Source organism: Microcaecilia unicolor, chromosome 3, assembly GCF_901765095.1.
Source record: "Microcaecilia unicolor chromosome 3, aMicUni1.1, whole genome shotgun sequence".
NCBI lineage: Eukaryota > Metazoa > Chordata > Amphibia > Gymnophiona > Siphonopidae > Microcaecilia > Microcaecilia unicolor.
In genome coordinates this window covers 404,468,442-404,486,918 of record NC_044033.1, presented here as the reverse complement: position 1 = coordinate 404,486,918, position 18,477 = coordinate 404,468,442, and the positions used below count along the sequence as shown (strand labels likewise).

The window sequence follows — 18,477 nt, the reverse complement described above, 5'->3', positions numbered from 1 at the left end:
TTTTTGCTTTCCTTGTGATTTACCAGCATTTCTGCACTAGCAAGTAAACACCTCTCTTGTCTATAGAGAATTTGATTGTGACCCATGAATCAGGCAGACTTCCCCACTGAAATACAGCCAGTATCGGGTCCTTCGATTGGTGCTCTGAATAAAGTGGTATTAAGGAACATTACCTATGGTGGTTTGTCTTTTGGCCAGCCTCTACTTTTCCCTGTCTGTGCTGCTCTTTTGAAGAGATTCTGTCCTGTTTTGCTGTGCCAGGCACTAAGTAGTACAGAAGTTGACGTGGAGGGGCATAATCGAACGGGGAGCCCAAGTTTTCATGAGGGCGTCGTCGCAGGACAGCCTCACGAAGGGACGGGGAAACCCATATTATCGAAACAAGAAGGGCGTCCATCTTTTGTTTCGATAATACAGTCGGGGACGCCCAAATCTCAACATTTTGGTCGATCTTAGAGATGGTCGACCTAAATGTTGAAATGGTCGATGTTAGAGATGGTCGTCCCTGGTTTTTGTCGATAATGGAAACAAGGACGCCCATCTCAAAAACGACCAAATCCAAGCCATTTGGTCGTGGGAGGAGCCAAAATTCGTAGTGCACTGGTCCCCCTGACATGCCAGGACACCAACCGGGCACCCTAGGGGGCACTGCAGTGGACTTCACAAATTGCTCCCAGGTGCATAGCTCCCTTACCTTGGGTGCTGAGCCCCCCCCCCCCTCAAAACCCACTCCCCACAACTGTACACCACTACCATAGCCCTTACAAGTGAAGGGGGGCACCTACATGTGGGTACAGTGGGTTTCTGTTGGGTTTTGGAGGGCTCACATTTACCACTACAAGTGTAACAGGTAGGGGGGATGGGCCTGGGTCCATCTGCCTGAAGTGCACTGCACCCACTAAAACTGCTCCAGGGACCTGCATACTGCTGTCTTGGAGCTGGGTATGACATTTGAGGGTGGCAAAAAAAAAAACTTTTAAAGTTTTTTTTTAGGGTGGGAGGGGGTTGGTGACCACTGGGGGAGTAAGGGGAGGTCATCCCCGATACCCTCCGGTGGTCACCTTTTCATGGCTTAGTCACAAGACAAAATGGACCAAGTAAAGTCGGCAAAGTGCTCGTCTGGGACGCCCTTTTTTCCATTATCGGCCGAGGATGCCCATCTCTTAATCACGCCCCAGTCCCGCCTTCGCTATGGTGCCGACACTCACCCGTGAACTTTGGTTATCCCCACGACAGAAAGCAGTTGAGGACACCCAAAATTGGCTTTCGATTATGCCAATTTGGGCAACCCTGAGAGAAGGACGCCCATCTCCCGATTTGTGTCGGAAGATGGGCGCCCTTCTCTTTCGAAAATAAGCCTGACAGCCTCCAGTTCTCCTGTCATTAGCCAGTGGTCCATCTGCTGACTGGGTGGGTCTGTCTCCATTGTGTACAGCGCTGCGTATGCCTTATAGCGCTATAGAAATGATAAATAGTAGTAGTAGTAGTAGTAGATAACAATGCCATGATCTATCTAGGCCCACCCAAGGCTACACCTCTGAAGCAATCCTTGTATGTGAAAAATATCCATGGGGTTTCTTGAAATGCCTATAATACATCATGAGATAACAGCAGACATTAAGATAATATGATATATCTGTATTACTAACAGAAGTAATGCCAACCTGGATGAGGTTCCAATCCCCAATCCCGCACTATCCCTTACAACAAAAAACAAAGGGTCTTCTTGATCTCCAACCTCAGAGGGAAAAGAAAGCCCTGATCCCTCTACTTAATATCCCAGTTAGACAACCTACTCCCCAGTGACACCATATATGGCTAACAAAATCCCCCAGACTGCCCTCTCTCCAGTCCTGACTCTTCTAACATCTTCCTTGTGACTCTGGGCAAGTCACTTAACCCTCCATTGCCCCAGGTACTAAATAAGTGCCTGTATCTAATATGTAAACCACTTTGAATGTAACCACAGACAGGCGGTAACCTTTCCCCTTAGTCATTATTAAAACAGGTCTAGCTCAAAACCTCTTAGTTTCTGTTCTGGACATTTTCATTTTGTTCCATAATGGCTGAATGCCCAGATGCTCCAGCATCTGCCTTCTTGAAATTGATCACTGAACCCCAACTGCAGAAGACAGACAACTTTGTCCATTGCTGCCACACTGCCCAAATAGGATGATGCACAAAATGAGCCAGTCATCAAGATATGTGTGAACTCTGATTCCCTGGCACTAAAGAAGGCTGCCACCGCCACCACCACCACCATAAATATTCTTGGTGCTGTGGCAAGACTAAAGGCAAAACCCTGAACTGGAAGTGACAGCCCAGCACCTCAAAATATAGAAACCTCTAATGCGGTGGCCATATGGGTATATAGAAGCACACCTTCTCTCGTTTGAACCAAGGCTATGACTGCTCTTAGTGTTTCCATGCAAAAGAAGGACACTCAGAGGCAGCAGTTTAGACCTTTGAGATCTAAGACAATAGGTGCCTTCCTTCTTTGGGACAATAAAGTATACGTATTATTTGCCTTGTCCCTGATCAACTTGGGGAACTGGAACAATGACCTAAAACACCAGAAAGAAATCTATGGTAGCCTGAACCTCGACCACCTTGGCTCCCTTTCAACAAGGAGACTACGAGAGGAGTGAATGGGCAGGAGAATTCCAACTTGTAATCTTCTAAGACTATCCAGAACCCACTGGTCTGATGTGATTTTGGCCCACTCCTCCCGAAACTCCTGAATACATCCTCCCACTGGAGGAAGAGAAGAGCGGATCAGCCTTGCATCACTGCAAAGCTTGGAAGGTATTGGGTGTTCTAGCTGACAGAGAGAAGGATTTCCTGTCCGCACAACTGCTTTTACTACATTCTCTGGCAATGAATTCCAGAGTTTAATTACATGTTGAGTGAAGAAATATTTTCTCCAATTCATTTTAAATTTACTACTTTTTAGCTTCATTGCGTGCCTCTTAGTTCTAGTGAGTAAACAAGCAAGTAAACAACCTTTGGAAATTTTTATAGAATTAGGAGGAGAGTGGCTAACCAGCTACAGTATGACACTGATTATCCAAATGCCGACTATCCAGATGTCCAATTATCCGGATCAGAGAAAAGTTGGAAGGTGTAGAGGAGGTGGTAAAATTTAGCGAAAATACCTTCCATTGTACTTGAAGCAGTGATGTTACCAGACTCTGCCAGTTTTACTAGTCACTCTTTTATTTATTGCCTATTTAATTAAGCAGTTTTGCAGGTTTGTTGGCATTCATTTGAAAACAATATCATGCCAATCAACCTTTCGTGAGGCAGTGCTGGTCCTTGGAGTAGAAGGGAGATCATAGCTGCCCCAGGCATCGTTTCTCACAGGCACTGTCTGGGGCAGCTATTATCTCCCTTCTGCTCCGAGGACCAGCACTGTCTCACAGAAGGGAAGTGCACCACTGCCAGCACAGACCAATGATGCCCACTGGCAAGTCAAGAAGCAGACTGCTGCTGCCCAAAAGTCACAGTGCCTAAACAGCATCCAAACATCAGCACGCAAAAATCACATTCCCTTTTCATGTTCAACCAACTGTGTTTTAAGTTGAGATAGCCTGTATTCCTTTTACCATGTACGAGCTGCAGTAATTTTCCCTTTCACCAAACATGTCCAGTCATCCAGTTTTTATGATTATCCGGACCACCCCTGCAGAGGATAGTACAGATAATCGGCGTCGACTGTATATCACGCAATATAGCCGGCTAGCCATGAATATTCAGCACATTGCTGGCTTTGGCAGCCAAATCAGGTTGCCCAAATAGCAGACCTACCTTTGGCTGCTAAAAACTTAACCGGCCGGCACTGAATATTGACTTGGACAGTCAAGTTTAAACCGGCCAAAAATAAACCACATTGAATGTTCACCACCAACCACAAGAGTTAATGGGGCTGCCTCCTGCAGTCTGAATATCAGCCCCTCTTTCTCCACCTGCTGGTTGATGGACACAGCTATCCCACAGGTACTGAGAAGTAAGAAGCTATGTAATGGAAATATTTTATTTTTGTTACATTTGTACCCCACACTTTCCCACTCACAGAAGGCTCAATGAGGCTTACATATTGTATATAGGTACTTATTTGTACCTGGGGCAATGGAGGGTTAAGTGACTTGCCCAGCGTCACAGGGACCTGCCTGAAGTGGGAATCAAACTCAGTTCCTCAGGACCAAAGTCCACCACCCTAACCACTAGGCCACTCCTCGTTATTTATGAGCTGATTGTTCTTGTTTAATGTACAAAGCAGCTGAAAAAGCAGTGAAGGCAAGATAAATGTAAAACTCAAAATATATTATTTTCATTTTTTAGATTTCTGTATAAATGTGTATCTTTCTTAACTCCTGGATAGCATTCTTTTAGTTATGACTGTTTTTTTCCAACACAAAAGAAAGATTTCAATGTTTCTTTTCTTTTCAAAAGCAGGGGTGGGAGAGAAGTAGGTTAAAATAACTGAGGAGATCAAGGTGTTAGATTAGAATCAGAAATTTATATAAACAGCTACTGAGAACAGTAGAAGCCAAAAAGGAAAATAACAGCTTTAACTAGCCTAAAGTGGTGCCACGATTGTTGTAAGATCCCAAGAAAAGGAGGCCAGAACAACCATCTTTCAGTATCGGTAAGGCTAACTTAGTAAAGGGCTACCCAGCTTTGGTCCTCAAGGTCTACAAACAGGCCAGGTTTTCAGGATATCCACAATGAATAAGCATGAGAGAGGAGATTTGCATACCAAGGAGACAGTGCATGCAAATCTGTCTCATGCATATTCATTGTAGACATCCTGAAAACCTGGCCTACCTGTGAACCTTGAAGACTGGAATTGAGTAGCCCTGATTTGGTATATTCTGAGATATATTGAAGGGAAGTGCAAGTTCCCTAGGTTGGGCTGCAATGATTTGGCTACTTGTCCCAGCTAAGGATGAAAAAAATACCAAAAGAGCAATCTCCTTCATTTGTTCAAGCTTGTACGACCCACAGCTGGGAAATATCCCAAACACAGTTAGTGGACAAAGCAGGGTGATGACCAGAGCTAGAGCACTGCATGTGGTCAAATTCATTTTACTAACAGCTGGAAAATATCCTCAGCTAGATTGGCGTAGACAGGAGCAACCAGACAAATGGTTCTTATCCACAAACATGGTATCTATTTATTACCATTTATTTGCCACCTTTTAGAAGAAATTCACACGAGGCAATGTACAGCAAGAATAAGTCAAATGTAGGTAATAGACAATTACATCAATAAAAATATTCAAATAAGAATACATGGAGGGGCATAATCAAACGCGAACGCCTATGTGTAAGAACGTCCATCTCTGAGAACGGGTCTGTGAAGGGGCGGGCCGAACTGTATTTTCGAAAAAAATGGACGTCCATCTTTTTTTTCGAAAATACATTGGATTAGGGCGTTTTTTTGAGCTGGGCGTTTTTGTTTTTTAGCGATAATCGAAACCGAAGCGCCCCAGCTCAAAAACGACCAAATCCAAGGCATTTGGTTGTGGGAGGGGCCAGCATTCGTAGTGCACTGGTCCCCCTGAGATGCCTCTATGCCAGCCTCAAATATCATACCTAGCTCCATGACTGCAATATGCAGGTCCCCAGAGCAATTTTAGTTTAGTTGGTGCTGCGTGGGACCCATGCAGAGAGGAAAAATCGGAAGAAAGAAAAAACAAGCAAGCAAGTGCAGTCAGGGACGTCCAAATTAAACCGACAGTGAAAGGGGGAATCAAACCAGCAACCTTCTGATTACCAGCTCAGTGCTCTAGCCACTGCACCACATTATTCAGGGGTTTAAATATCCTTCCCTTTCCATTAAGTCCCTCCAAGTTTCTGTCAGCCAATCACAGCTCTTTTAGCTGACATCCGTGTCAGCTCAACAGCTGTGATTGGCTGACAGAAACTTGGAGGGACTTAATGGAAAGGGAAGGACATCTAAGCAACTGAATAACGTGGTGCAGTGGCTAGAGCACTGAGCTTATAATCAGAAGGTTGTTGGTTTGATTCCCCCTTTTACTATGGTTAAATTTGGACGTCCCTGACTGCACTTGCTTGCTTGTTTTTTTTTTTCTTCCGATTTTTCCTCTCTGCATGGGTCCCGCGCAGCACCAACTAAACTAAAATTGCTCTGGGGACCTGCATACTGCAGTCATGGAGCTAGGTATGATATTTGAGGCTGGCATAGAGGCATCTCAGGGGGACCAGTGCACTACGAATGCTGGCCCCTCCCACAACCATCCCCCCCCCTACCTGTTACACTTGTGCTGGTAAATGGGAGCGCTCCAAACTGCCCCCAAAACCCACTGTACCCACATCTAGGTGCCCCTCTTCATCCATAGGTGCTATGGTAATGGTATAGAGTTGTGGGCAGTGGGTTTTGGGGGGATTTGGGGGGCTCAGCACCCAAGGGAAGGGAGCTATGGACTTGGGAGGTATTTTAATTTTCTTTGGTAATTGTTACAAGTGCCACCTAGGGTGCCCGGATGGTGTCCTGGCATGTGAGGGGGACCAGTGCACTACGAATCCTGGCCCCTCCCATGACCAAATGCCTTGGATTTGTTCGTTTTTGAGCACTGAAAAACGAAACCGCCCAGCTCAAATCCGCCCAAATACGATGCATTTGCCCGGCACAAACCGTATTATCGAAAAAAAAGATGGATGCCCATTTTTTTCAAAAATACGGTCTGGCCCGCCCCTTCACGTACCCGTCCTCAGAGATAGACGCCAATGGAGATGGGCGTTCGCGTTCGATTATGCCCCTCCACGCATATTCTGCAACATGATGTGTGTACATTCTAAGTCGCATAGTTGAAAAGGGGGCATAGCCATGGGCGGGGCATAGGTGTTTCTAAACTCTATGCACAGTGTTATAGAATACACCTGTTCTGTACCTAATTTAGGTATTGGGATTTACACCAAGTAAAACATGGCGTAAATGGCTGTGACTAGATTTGGTTTCATGGAGAGGTGCTCGGCGTAATTCTATATACTGTGCGGAAATTTAAGCCTAAATTAAAATTTAGGCAAATTATACAGAATACGTCTAGAAGTATTTTTTTTCTGCATGGAATTTTCAGACGCCATATATAGAATCTAGCCCTATGTGTGTGTGTGTGACTAGCAAGTTAGTTACTTCTTCCATTAAAGGCTTAAGAGGAAAGTCAAGTTGTCACCTGCTTTCTCAGGTACAGATATTCTTAAACCTTTCAGGGAGTGCCTTCCAGAGTGTGGGGGGCTACTCTGGAGAACCCTCACCGTAGGGTGTTACATCGTGTGATGTCCTTTGGAGAAGGTGTGGTTAGGGATATTTTTGGGAGGACCTTATTATCATAGATGATGGCTGAATATCCAAATATTTGACTGCTGCACCCAGCATTTAAAAATAATGCTGACCGTAGCAGCTGAATATTGGCTCGTAAATTTCTTCAATCCTATCTATCCACTGCAATATTCTCAAGAAGTGTTTGAAATTTCCAGCCTTCTTGGAAGCAAGGCTTCCACAAAAAAAAAAAAAAAAAGACAGAGCTTTTTCTTTAATACCATCCCAGGTTTGAACCTCTCCAGTCACATAAAACCCAGCCTTATGTAAAACTCAGGAAATTTGGAAATTTCGACAGTTTCCCCTGTATGAGGGAATATTTACTGTTGTTGCAGGCTGCCACTGAGGTTATTTTGAGAGAACATCTCTACTCTTGTTTTATTTCATATACTTCTAGGATTTTTAACTTTTTAAAGAAACTTTTATTTGCCATTGTGGTTTGATTAGCTTTATTGTTGTACACTGCGCTAAGCAGATGAATAGCTGAGAGGATGATAAAGAAATGGAAATCATAAACAAATAGAAAATGAGCACCTGTTACAGTACGTCACGTTGATTCTCTCCGCTGATTCCTACAGACCGGGGCCATGTAAGTGGCTGGGGTTTGGGGCATATTTAATTCAGGCAGTGTGGTGACTGAAAAGTGGGTAAACGGTTGTGGGCCCTTTTACTAAAGGGTTGCCACATGGCAACCTGTAACTACCGCCAGCCCAACACGGGTGCCGGCGGTAGTTCCATCCCTAGTGCACGCCATTTCCAGCACTACAGAAGATCAGGTCTGATTTTCTAGCGCAGGGGTTACCCAGGTTAGCACGAGAGACCTTACCACCACCTCAATGGGTGGTGGTAAGTGCTGCCTCCAGAAATGGCCACGCAGCAAGTACAAACTTACCGCACGGCCATTTCTTTTTTTTTTTTTTTTGCCCTTTTCACCCGCTGCGGTAAAAAGGGCCATGGCGCAGTGCAAAAATGGCCACCACTTCTAGTGTGGGGTCCCTTTTACCGCAACTTAGTAAAAGGGCTCCTAAGTTTCTTTCTATCCTTTGGCATCAATGGCAACATACTCAGATCACTACTATTGTTTAGTTCCATATGTATGGTATCACAATGGTAAGGAAATAATGAAGATTATGTACACTGTAATGAAGTTTATAATGCAATTCTAAGGAAGGGTTTGCCTAAAAGCTCTGAGAAGAGAAGGAGGGTGCACTGGGTTCTCACAAGCTGTGCATAAATTTCTGAACGCAGATGAATCATTTTTAACAACTTGGGAAACAAAATTACTGTATTAGGGTTTTCCTTTCCTTTCAGAATTTTATTGTACACCTCTGGAGAAACATGACTTTGCAATGTTCTCCTCTGTAGCCACCTCCTGCATTATGAACCTGAGTAAATTGGGGTGTTTTAGTGTTGACCCTCATGGGAGTATGACTGAGGCTTGTAATCTTGTACTTACGCACGAGCCAGCTGAAAGAGCAGCCTCACGGAAGGAGAATCTGTGTGCAAACAAGTGATGTGAAAATAAGAAAAGGCGAATGTTTCATTCAAGAAAGGGTCAAAAAGAGAAGAGATAAAATTTATTAGGACAAAAATAATGAAGATGAAATAGAAGTAAAGCCAAAACAACAAATAACAGAGTAAGAGAGCAGCCAAGTTCACTAGCTTGGCAGACAAGAAGGTGCCTTTGTTCATATACATTCGGTTCATTAGTGTGCCCTAAAAACATTGCATACAAAATCGATTTAATGTATGTTAACTTATAAATCAATGTATGGAAAGTTGATTTGCACATGTTAATAAGTTATAACATGCTTTAACAAATTTTTTATTAATGCAAATGAATAAAAGAAACTGGAAACCAATCTGGAAATCAGGGGAAAAGCCAAAAATCTGAAAATGAACCAAATTTTTGTTCTCCTGTAACCAGCCCTAGTAGCAACCTTAACAGCATTGTTCAATAAGTGTACAATTTGACTTCATGCCTAATTTTATGTGGTCCCAAAAGGTGAAGGGACTCTACTGTGTTTGTCAGGTATGTGAAACAAAAACAAAGCAATGGCAAAGAAGATCTGCCAAGTTATCCAATTCCAGGAGGGATGCCTTTTAGCGAGTCCAGGTTTTGAACTTACATCCCAATGCAGTGTGGTATTTGTAGCTCTAGATTCTGCCCACTGCAATCAGGGCTGCCGGTCTCAGAATGAATCATGAGAGGGTTCTCAGAAATTCAGGATTGGCCTAACATCTCCCCTCCTGAAACTGGGTAGCTTGGCAGCTATGGCTAAGCCCTGAATATACAAGTAGATACATAGATCAAAGACAAAATGATGAGCACATTGATTCCATTAGGAGACGTTTGAAATGGTAGTTGATCTTAAAATAAACTTTAATCTCTACATTTATTTAATTAAATACAGCCAGGCCCACTTAATCCTAATCAGTTTGCACAATATTATTCAATTTTTTTTAAAGCATTATCATGTCAGTGGTGCATACGTGCTACTAGACTGGTTACTGGTTAAATTTTTCAGATACCCAGACAGACAGATAAACCAAGCTGGATTAACTACGCCTGACTAAATCCATCAATGCACACTATCTGTAACAATTACTGAAGCATGACCGAACACAACTGAAACAACCCTCAGACAGGCTGCTATTTTTTCCCCCTACTGGCTCTTGAGATCTGAAGGAAGCACAGAGTGAACAGCCGGTCAGGCAAAAGTATTACACTTGCAGTTGTGAGTGAATAAATACATCCTCCCCACCCTCCTCCCAAAGATTTAAACTCTGTGGTTACTGTTTCTCTTAACACTGGCCATGGCGTGTAAAGATATACCTGGATTTTCGGCAGCAGCTGCTATGAACTAGATTCAGTAAATAGTGCTCAAAAGACAGTGCAAAAAAAATCCACATAGAGCTCTATTCTATAAACAGCGCTCTAAGTTATGTGCCTGTGACACCCTGAGCAGGGGTTAGGCATGGTCGGTGAAATGATACAGCAGGACAAAAGGATGAAACACAATATAAGTGTTTTATTTAAATGGATTCTCGAGTCTGTTCCTTAACAGGGCCTGAGACATAGGGTGGAAAGCCCTCTGAGGTTCAGCATCCAGGGTCTTAGGCAGGCCTCTGGCAGCAGGCCAAACACAGTCCAGGGCTACCAGGGGTTGCCACGCCACAAACACAACCTACAAATTCTCGGGTTTCTCTGAGAGCCAGGTCTGGCTCCAGCCAGACCTCAAAGCTAAACCTGCACAGTTAATTCAATAGAAACAATGGCTTACCTCAGCCAGGTCATGAATAGGTGGGAAAATGTGGGATACAAATACAATAAATAAATAAATTAGGGAATGGGCGCTTCAGCAGGATACAGTGGGCATTCACTTTTTCCCTCCATGGACCTACTTAACCTCTGCCTGGCCTTGTGTTTTGAACTTCCTGGTAGTGACTCTGCCCCTCCCAATTTACTTACTCCCAACGTGGGATCTGCACTCTTAAGGTGGCCAAGGCTATTTAAAGAGGGACTTTTCTTAAAGGTGACGGGCAATGTTCTTTAAACCCCGTCACAGTGCTGTTTATAGAATAGCACTTACAGCCAATTTCCATGTCAAACTTCGGGCGCGAGGATTTACAGCAACTGCAACCTGGTGTAAAATCTGGCATGTAATTTAGGTGCAGATCCCTGCTAATCAGCAATACTGTGTATATCTTTAGTGAACACCCGTCCCGCCCTTGCTCTTCCCATGGCCACACCCCCTTTTGAGCTGTGCACCATATGATTGGCACGCAGATCTTTATAGAATAGCGCCTAGCAAGATGCACACACAAATCCAAATTGTTGCCAATTAATGCCAATAATTGATTGTTAGCACCCAATTACTGGCGCTAATTGGCTCATTAGCCCATTAAGTTGCAGATGCATCTCAGAATAGCACACCATTTATAGAATCTGGTGGTATATGGATAGTGGCACTGAAACTCTTGGTATTGTGATATCTAGCACCATTATCCAGGTGTCGATGACATTCAGCACTGGTACCTGGATAAGTATCCAGTTTTTTACTGTTCTAACTTAAGCGCATACTTATCCAGGTACCAGCGATGAATATCACCGATACCAAGATATGATTTGGCTTTGCCCAGGCTCCACCCCTGCCACCACCCAGATACTGCTGAGGTGGTCTGTCCAGATTTTCAGCAGCACTATACAAATAATGCTGCTGAAAATCCAGGTATGGCCTTGGTGAGAGGGATTTATCCAGGTAGGAACAGTTCCTATGCAAACATTGGTACCACAGATTCTTCTGTCTACTGTTTCCAAACACATTATTCACTTAAGAAGCTTGCAAAATGCAACTATATCTTCTGCCTGGGAATTCTGGGCAGGTTTTAATGGTGAGAGCAAGAAGGGCAACTGCCCAGGGCCTCGACGTCAAAAGAGCCTCCCGTGACAAAGCTCAGTCATGGCACTAATGCAGAGTTTCATGGCATCTCAAACAGGCCAGGTCCACTCTTTTGCTTTTGCCTGGGACCCCTGTGTGATGAACACAGGCCCTATGGGAGTCTTACTTTACATATATCAGAAAGCTGCACCCTCTGAGTACAGTTTAACCTTTCATAAGAATACAGAAAAAGTAGTGATGTTCACCCTGTAATGAAAACTTTTAGTGCTGCTCGCTGTGTATATTTTTTGTATACTGCACAACACACAGAGGTACAGCCTTCTTTAGAAGGCTGACACATCATTCTGTATTATTTTTATAGCTGCAATCAAATAATTTGTGCATTATGTAGCAACCCATGCCTGGGAATAAACAACACCCCAGTGAAATGTTAGGATAACATTACCCTCAGATGAAGAAAGGTAGCTACTACAAAATGTATCTGCTTTTTGTAAAATGTAAGATTTCAAAAGTACACATAGCAAGTGCTAGTACTTACCCATTCTCATTGAAATATGTAATATTAAGGTAGTATCTAATGGTAAAAACTCCTAAAACAATCATTGTAAGACATGATGTACCATACTGTCTTGTCACTATATTTTGTATAAAGGAATTTTAATCAGTGAGCTATACAGATGTGAGCTGTAAGTCACAGAGGAGTCTCCTAGCCAGCACAGAAGTTTCATTTTCATAGAACTTGGCTTCTATCTCTGGAGGCCCAATTTCAAAGACAGATACACCATTTTACTCCCGCAAGCTCACCTTGGGAGACAGTGTTCTACGAAAAGACAAATATAGTACTCACTCCTTGGTTCCCTGGGTCCATCCACTGTAACTTTAATTGCTCTGTGGTAGGTGGCTACTTGTGGAGGGTTGGTGAAGACTGTTATCGTCAAGGTAAAACTCTTTCCTGAAAACAGGAAAACAAGACAGTGAAATGAAAAGTTGGATGTACGCTTCCCTAATAAATCAAGCATGTCTGCATACAAATCCCTGCTGCATTAGCTGGCACAGTTTACTTGAAGCAGCAATATTACAGGAAATGCAAATATTTCTCATTTTTTCCATGCAAGCCAGGAATGCTCTCAAAAAGTTGACGCCTGGGAGTCTCTATCTATTGTTAATCATAGCTCAGTGATAGAATAACAGCACTGTAAGTCATTCTTGACTATACAGCAAAATTTACGCTGTCTGCGCTCTCAGTTTAAAAATGTATTAAATACAATAAAGTCATCTCAGAACTTGTTGAATAGGGATCCAGTATCTCAGCAGAATCTGAAGAAAAATTCCCTTTTTTTGTTTTGTTTTTTTTATTTTGGAGAGTTTGCTCTCATCAAATCTCTGTAAAATAACTACAATGAGAGATGGAAATTGTCCTTCCAGTCGTGTTTCAATTTGACATTATTATTATTATTACATTTCAAAGAGTGGCTCTTAAACTAGATATCTGGAATCATTTGACCTACAAATGAAATAAATAAATAAAATGAAAGGCCTGAATCCAGTGGGACTGATCTAAGTGCACGTCTTCAGCAGAAGACGATCCCCTGGCCTCGGCTCTGCCAGGATCACTGACAGATGTAATCAGTTTTTCAACGGTTAGTCATGTCAGATAGTCAAAACTGAAAACTGTTTCAAGACAGGAAGAGGTGGGCGTGCAGCAGTGACTCAAAGTATTCGGCAGTCTCAGGCCCCATCGCTGCTACTGCTGCTGTTGCTTCACCAAGGGCTTTCAAGAGAGAAGCCCATTCAAGGGTGATTTTTCCCACAGTAAAACTTTCGAGTTGAACACTGCAGAAGATAATCTCATAAGCAACTTGAATGTCTAGAACAGCATTTCATGTGCTCCAGTAAGTGCTCATAAAACTGCAGGGGTTAGCTTTGCTTAAAATAAGTGCTCAGAAACACAATGCCAATATTTATACATACCAACAAAAAAATCCCAGCAAACTAACAACTTTATCTTGTCACTGCTAATCGAACATTCTCCACTGAACATTATTATTATGTAGTACTAACCATTCTTCACTGATCCATTTTTTTGAAACATTTTCTTTAAAGTAATATGCAGTGAAAAACTGAAAGCATAATACAGCTACTTAGCTTTTTCAAAAATGGAGCCTTTGCTAACATGACCAGGTTTCTACTACTTCCTCAGGGTAGAGGTCTGAGACATTCTTTTGCAAGTTCACTCTCCGTTGCTAACGAAACTTGCAACAAAATGTCTCGATCCTCCATCCTGAGGACCTCTACCCTGAGGAAGAGAAAGCACCCTGGTTTGAAAATTACTCCCCTGAAACTATTTGCACACAGGACTAGATTTAAAATGTGGGAACCCCTAAGCATGTACTGTGAGGAGAGTTGTGATAGGGTGGGGTGCCACAGAGCCTGTGACAGTGCATCTGCTCCATAGCACACTGAACTTTCCTATTACAGTAACTGCTCGTAAAGCCTACTATGACCAGATGGAGGCAAATCGACAGTAGTAACAGCAGTGGTATTGCTCTGGTACTATTAAAATTTGTCACATCAACAATACCTTTCTTTCTCGACTGCAACCTTTCTATATTTACAGTTTACCTGGAGTAACTGTATGTGTTAAATTATCCCCCCTTGCCAGCTGAACTTTGAAAGAATTGAAACATTAGGATCAGTTTAGCACTTCCTGGCACAGGAGGGAATGTGCTATCAAAATGACAGCCCTGCCTAAACTTTTATGTCTTATTACAGCATTGCCAATTATATTATCTAGGAAATTCTTTCAGACGTTTAATTGCAAGGTATTTGCATATATCTAGAGGCATAGGCCTCCATGAGTTCAAAGGCAGTACTTTACTTGCCAAAGTTACAGGGCAGTATAGCTATGCCAAAGTTTCTATACTATCATCCATCTCAATTAAAAACCTATTGGATGGATGGGGCCCCTAGGAGATGGTTAACTATGGAACAATGTTGCCTTTATGGGCAGCCCCGTGGTTACCATCTGATGAGCTACTCCAATTATGGGACCAGCCCAACCCTTATCATCAGTTGGCGTTGGAATGTTGGTATAGGCAGTGCTCCTCCTTGCTATATGATAGGAACTACTGTTGTTCCATCCCATGCAATATGCTTGGGGTTTTCTCCCAGGAAGGATAGATGCCACTTACAAAAGATGGGAAGATGCAGGCTTAAAAGTTCTGGGGACCTTAGTGGAAGATGAACAAATCCTGCACTTCTAAGAATTGGTGGTAGAATATGGGTTGGAGAAAAGAGAGATTTCTGTATATCCAAATACAAGATTTTAGCCATTGCAAGGCTTGAGATGAACTTGTATTATGGAAAGGGCTCTCAGGAGTGATAATGAGAGGGGGATTATTTCACATCTTTACTTGGTTCTACTCCTTCAGAAAGCACTTCCATCTAAATATAGAGACCAGTGGGACCAAGAGCTGGGAAAACATTTTACTGGAAAACAGTGAGGGAAAATATTTACCAGCCTGCTCAGAGTACCGATATTGAGTAATTTAATTGAAAATGGTTATGTGGTATTACACCCCAGTGAGACTTCATAAAATGTATGTGAAAGTCAGTGATTTGTGTTGGTGTGAGTGCGGGGAGCAGGGTGCTTTTCAACATATTTGGTGGGACTGTGTAAAGGTCCAGAGATATTGGGACAGGGTGCTAGATCTGATCAAAGCCATTACGAGACTTGTGATCCCTACTTAATGTGAGATGCCTTCAGGTGAGAGCTGAACAATGGAAATTGGTGGCATCTATACCAACTACGAGTCAGATGGTTTTGACAGCTGCCTGGAGACAACTTGAACCGCCTTCAATACTGAGAGTGTTAGCAAAATTGGGATATGTTTACCTTATAAATAAATTCATGGCACTTTGTAAATCCTATTTGCCTGCTTTTAAAAAAATATGGGAACCATATGAGCGATGGCAAGAATCAGTCTGAGGTAATTAGCCCCCAACCTATGTATTGGCTGGAGGAAAGTTTCAGACCATAGTGAGTTTTGCTGTGCAATAATGTATGGGGGAGTTTGGGGGGAAGGGTTGGATGGGGAGAGAGGGGCCAAGGGAGGAGGCGAAATTATTGAAGGAGGAAGCTTTGGGGAACTATTATAGATATAACTGATAGGTTCAGATTTCTACAAGTTCATTACAGAATACTTACCAATATTTGAAACCTGTTATATTATTACAGTTGATCTAGCATGAACATTCTTTGATAGTTAAAAAAATATATTTTTTTTAAATGTTCACAAGATGCAGTTGCCTATCCTGCTTATTTTCGAAGGAGAAGGGCGCCCAACTTCTGACACAAATCGGGAGATGGGCGTCCTTCTCCTAAGGGCACCCAAATTGGCATAATCGAAAGCCGATTTTGGGTGTCCTCAACTGCTTTGCGTCTCAAGGACAACCAAAGTTCAAGGGGGCATGTCAGCAGTGTACCAAAGCCCACCTGAAACTCACTGTACCCACATCTAAGTGCCCCCTGTTACCCTTTAAGGGCTATGGTAGTGGTGTACAGTTGTGGGTAGTGGGTTTTGGGGGGTTTTAGGGGGCTCAGTACCCAAGGTAAGGGAGCTATGCACCTGGGAGCAATTTGTGAAGTCCACTGCAGTGCCCCCTAGGGTGCCCGGTTGGTGTCCTGGCATGTGAGAGGGGACCAGTGCACTACGAATGCTGGCTCCTCCCACGACCAAATGGCTTGGATTTGGTCGTTTTTGAGATGGGCATCCTCGGTTTCCACTATAGGCGAAAACTGAGGCCACCCATCTCTAAGGTCGACCTAAATGTCAAGATGGTCAACCTAAATGTTGAGATTTGGCCGTCCCCAACCATATTATCAAAAAGAAAGATGGACGTCCATCTTGTTTCGATAATACGGGATGCTCCGCCCCTTCGCCGGAACGTCTTTAGAGATGGGCGCCCTTAAAGATGGACGCCCAGTTCGATTATGCCCCTCCACATTGTCTATATCTAAATCTGGGCCTGCATGCACACATTTATACTTGCTAGTTAGTACACACAGAATTTTTTTTTTAATAGGTACGCACATAACTGGTAACTCCTCTCTAATCCCTCAAACCTCCCCCTCATCTCTGCTCAGATCAAATCAATAAACCTATGCACATAATATAGGCTGTATAGCATAGTGTTTTTCACCTGAATGGAGGTGTTCTCAGGAGTGGAGACGGCAATCAGTGAGCATTTATAAACATAATGGCCTATTTACTGAGCTGTGCTAGCCATTTAATGCAGAAATTACAGTGTACTAACAGTGCATAAGTAATTCCCGCATTAAACAGCTAATATTGAAAGGGAATGGAATGGGTAAAGAATGTTAACATGGAGGTTATTATTGTGCATTAACTGTTGAAGTGGCAGATAACCACAAGCAGATACCACTGCCTCAAGAGGTATTGATAACTGCACATCTTGCATTATTTGCCATGCAATTAATGTGTGATAACAACAGTAAGTGCCAAGATTTCAAAAAGTCTAGGGGTGCTAAACACAATACAAATGACCCCTTCCTGGACACAACGAAGGAGCTTGCTGAATATTATGAGTGCTCCGCATCCACTGGCACCTACAATGCCAACATTTAATGAAGTGGTTTTTGCAATAACTGCAAAACTTTAGTACAGCTTAGTAAATGAGGCCCACAAGTATGTAAAGAGCCCCATTTCAAATAGAATGCAGAAATCGGAACTGGGCATGTCAAGGTCAGGATTTATGCAGTTCTGGTAGTATTTCAGAACAGGATCTGCCAATGTAGAGCCTGTACTGAAATACATGTAGGAAGGCCAGTGGCATAGCTACGTGGGGCCATTGGGGCCTGGGCCCCCGTAGATTTGGCCCTGGACCCCCTCCCGCCGACCCTCTCGACCCCCCCTCCCACCGCCAACCCTCCCCCGCTGCAGCCGTCGCCTACCTTTGCTGGCGGGGGACCCCCAACCGGGTCCCCCGCCAGCCAAGGTCCTCTTCTTCCTTCGTTCTGTTTCTGAGTCTGACGTCCTGCACGACGTCAGACTCACAGAAACAGAACGAAGGAAGAAGAGGGCCTCGGCTGGCGGGGGTTGGGGTCCCCCGCCAGCAAAGGTAGGCAACGGCTGCAGCGGGGGAGGGTTGGTGGCGGGAGGGGGGGTCGAGAGGGTCGTCGGCAGGGGGATCAAAGTTGGTGGTGGTGGTGGCGCCGGGGGGGGGGGGGGGGGCTAAAATGTGCCCCCTCACCTCGGGCTCTGGACCCCCCTCCCACCGAAGTCTGGCTACGTCCCTGAGGAAGGCATGGGTATGTGACTATACACATGGCAGGAGCTTCCATTTTACAATGCTAAGGGCAGAAGTTAGCAATGTGGGCTGCTGTTAAGATGGGTTATTTTACTGTTAACCTTAGTTATTAGTAACTAGGTCTCACTGCATAAAAGTGGATCTGTGCAAAAATAGCACAAGTTAGTGGTAAAATAAAGTCTTAACTAAGCTCCTAAATGTGGAAAATATGAACAGGGAATAAACCTGTACTTATACATGTGACTGCCAACATTTATATGTGTTAACAGTTTGGCACAGTTCAAGCAGCAGGAGGCTCCAAACAGTTTCCACAAAAAGAGCAAAGACGCAAAGCAGGGGTGGAAGGTAGGAAATGTTCTAAAAAAAACAAAGGCAAGACTAAAGTCCAAGCTTCTAAAA

General features: G+C 43.6%; 1 protein-coding gene across 3 annotated transcripts in view; it reads right to left on the bottom strand.

The window, feature by feature from the left end:
• Positions 1 to 18,477, bottom strand: part of RUNX2 (RUNX family transcription factor 2) — a 219,076-nt gene that overhangs the window by 177,001 nt on the left and 23,598 nt on the right. For all 3 annotated transcript variants that reach the window (XM_030198761.1, XM_030198762.1, XM_030198763.1), the window contains exon 3: positions 12,596 to 12,700. In XM_030198761.1, coding sequence (XP_030054621.1) covers positions 12,596 to 12,700 — 105 coding nt within the window. The remainder of the gene's footprint in view (positions 1 to 12,595; positions 12,701 to 18,477) is intronic.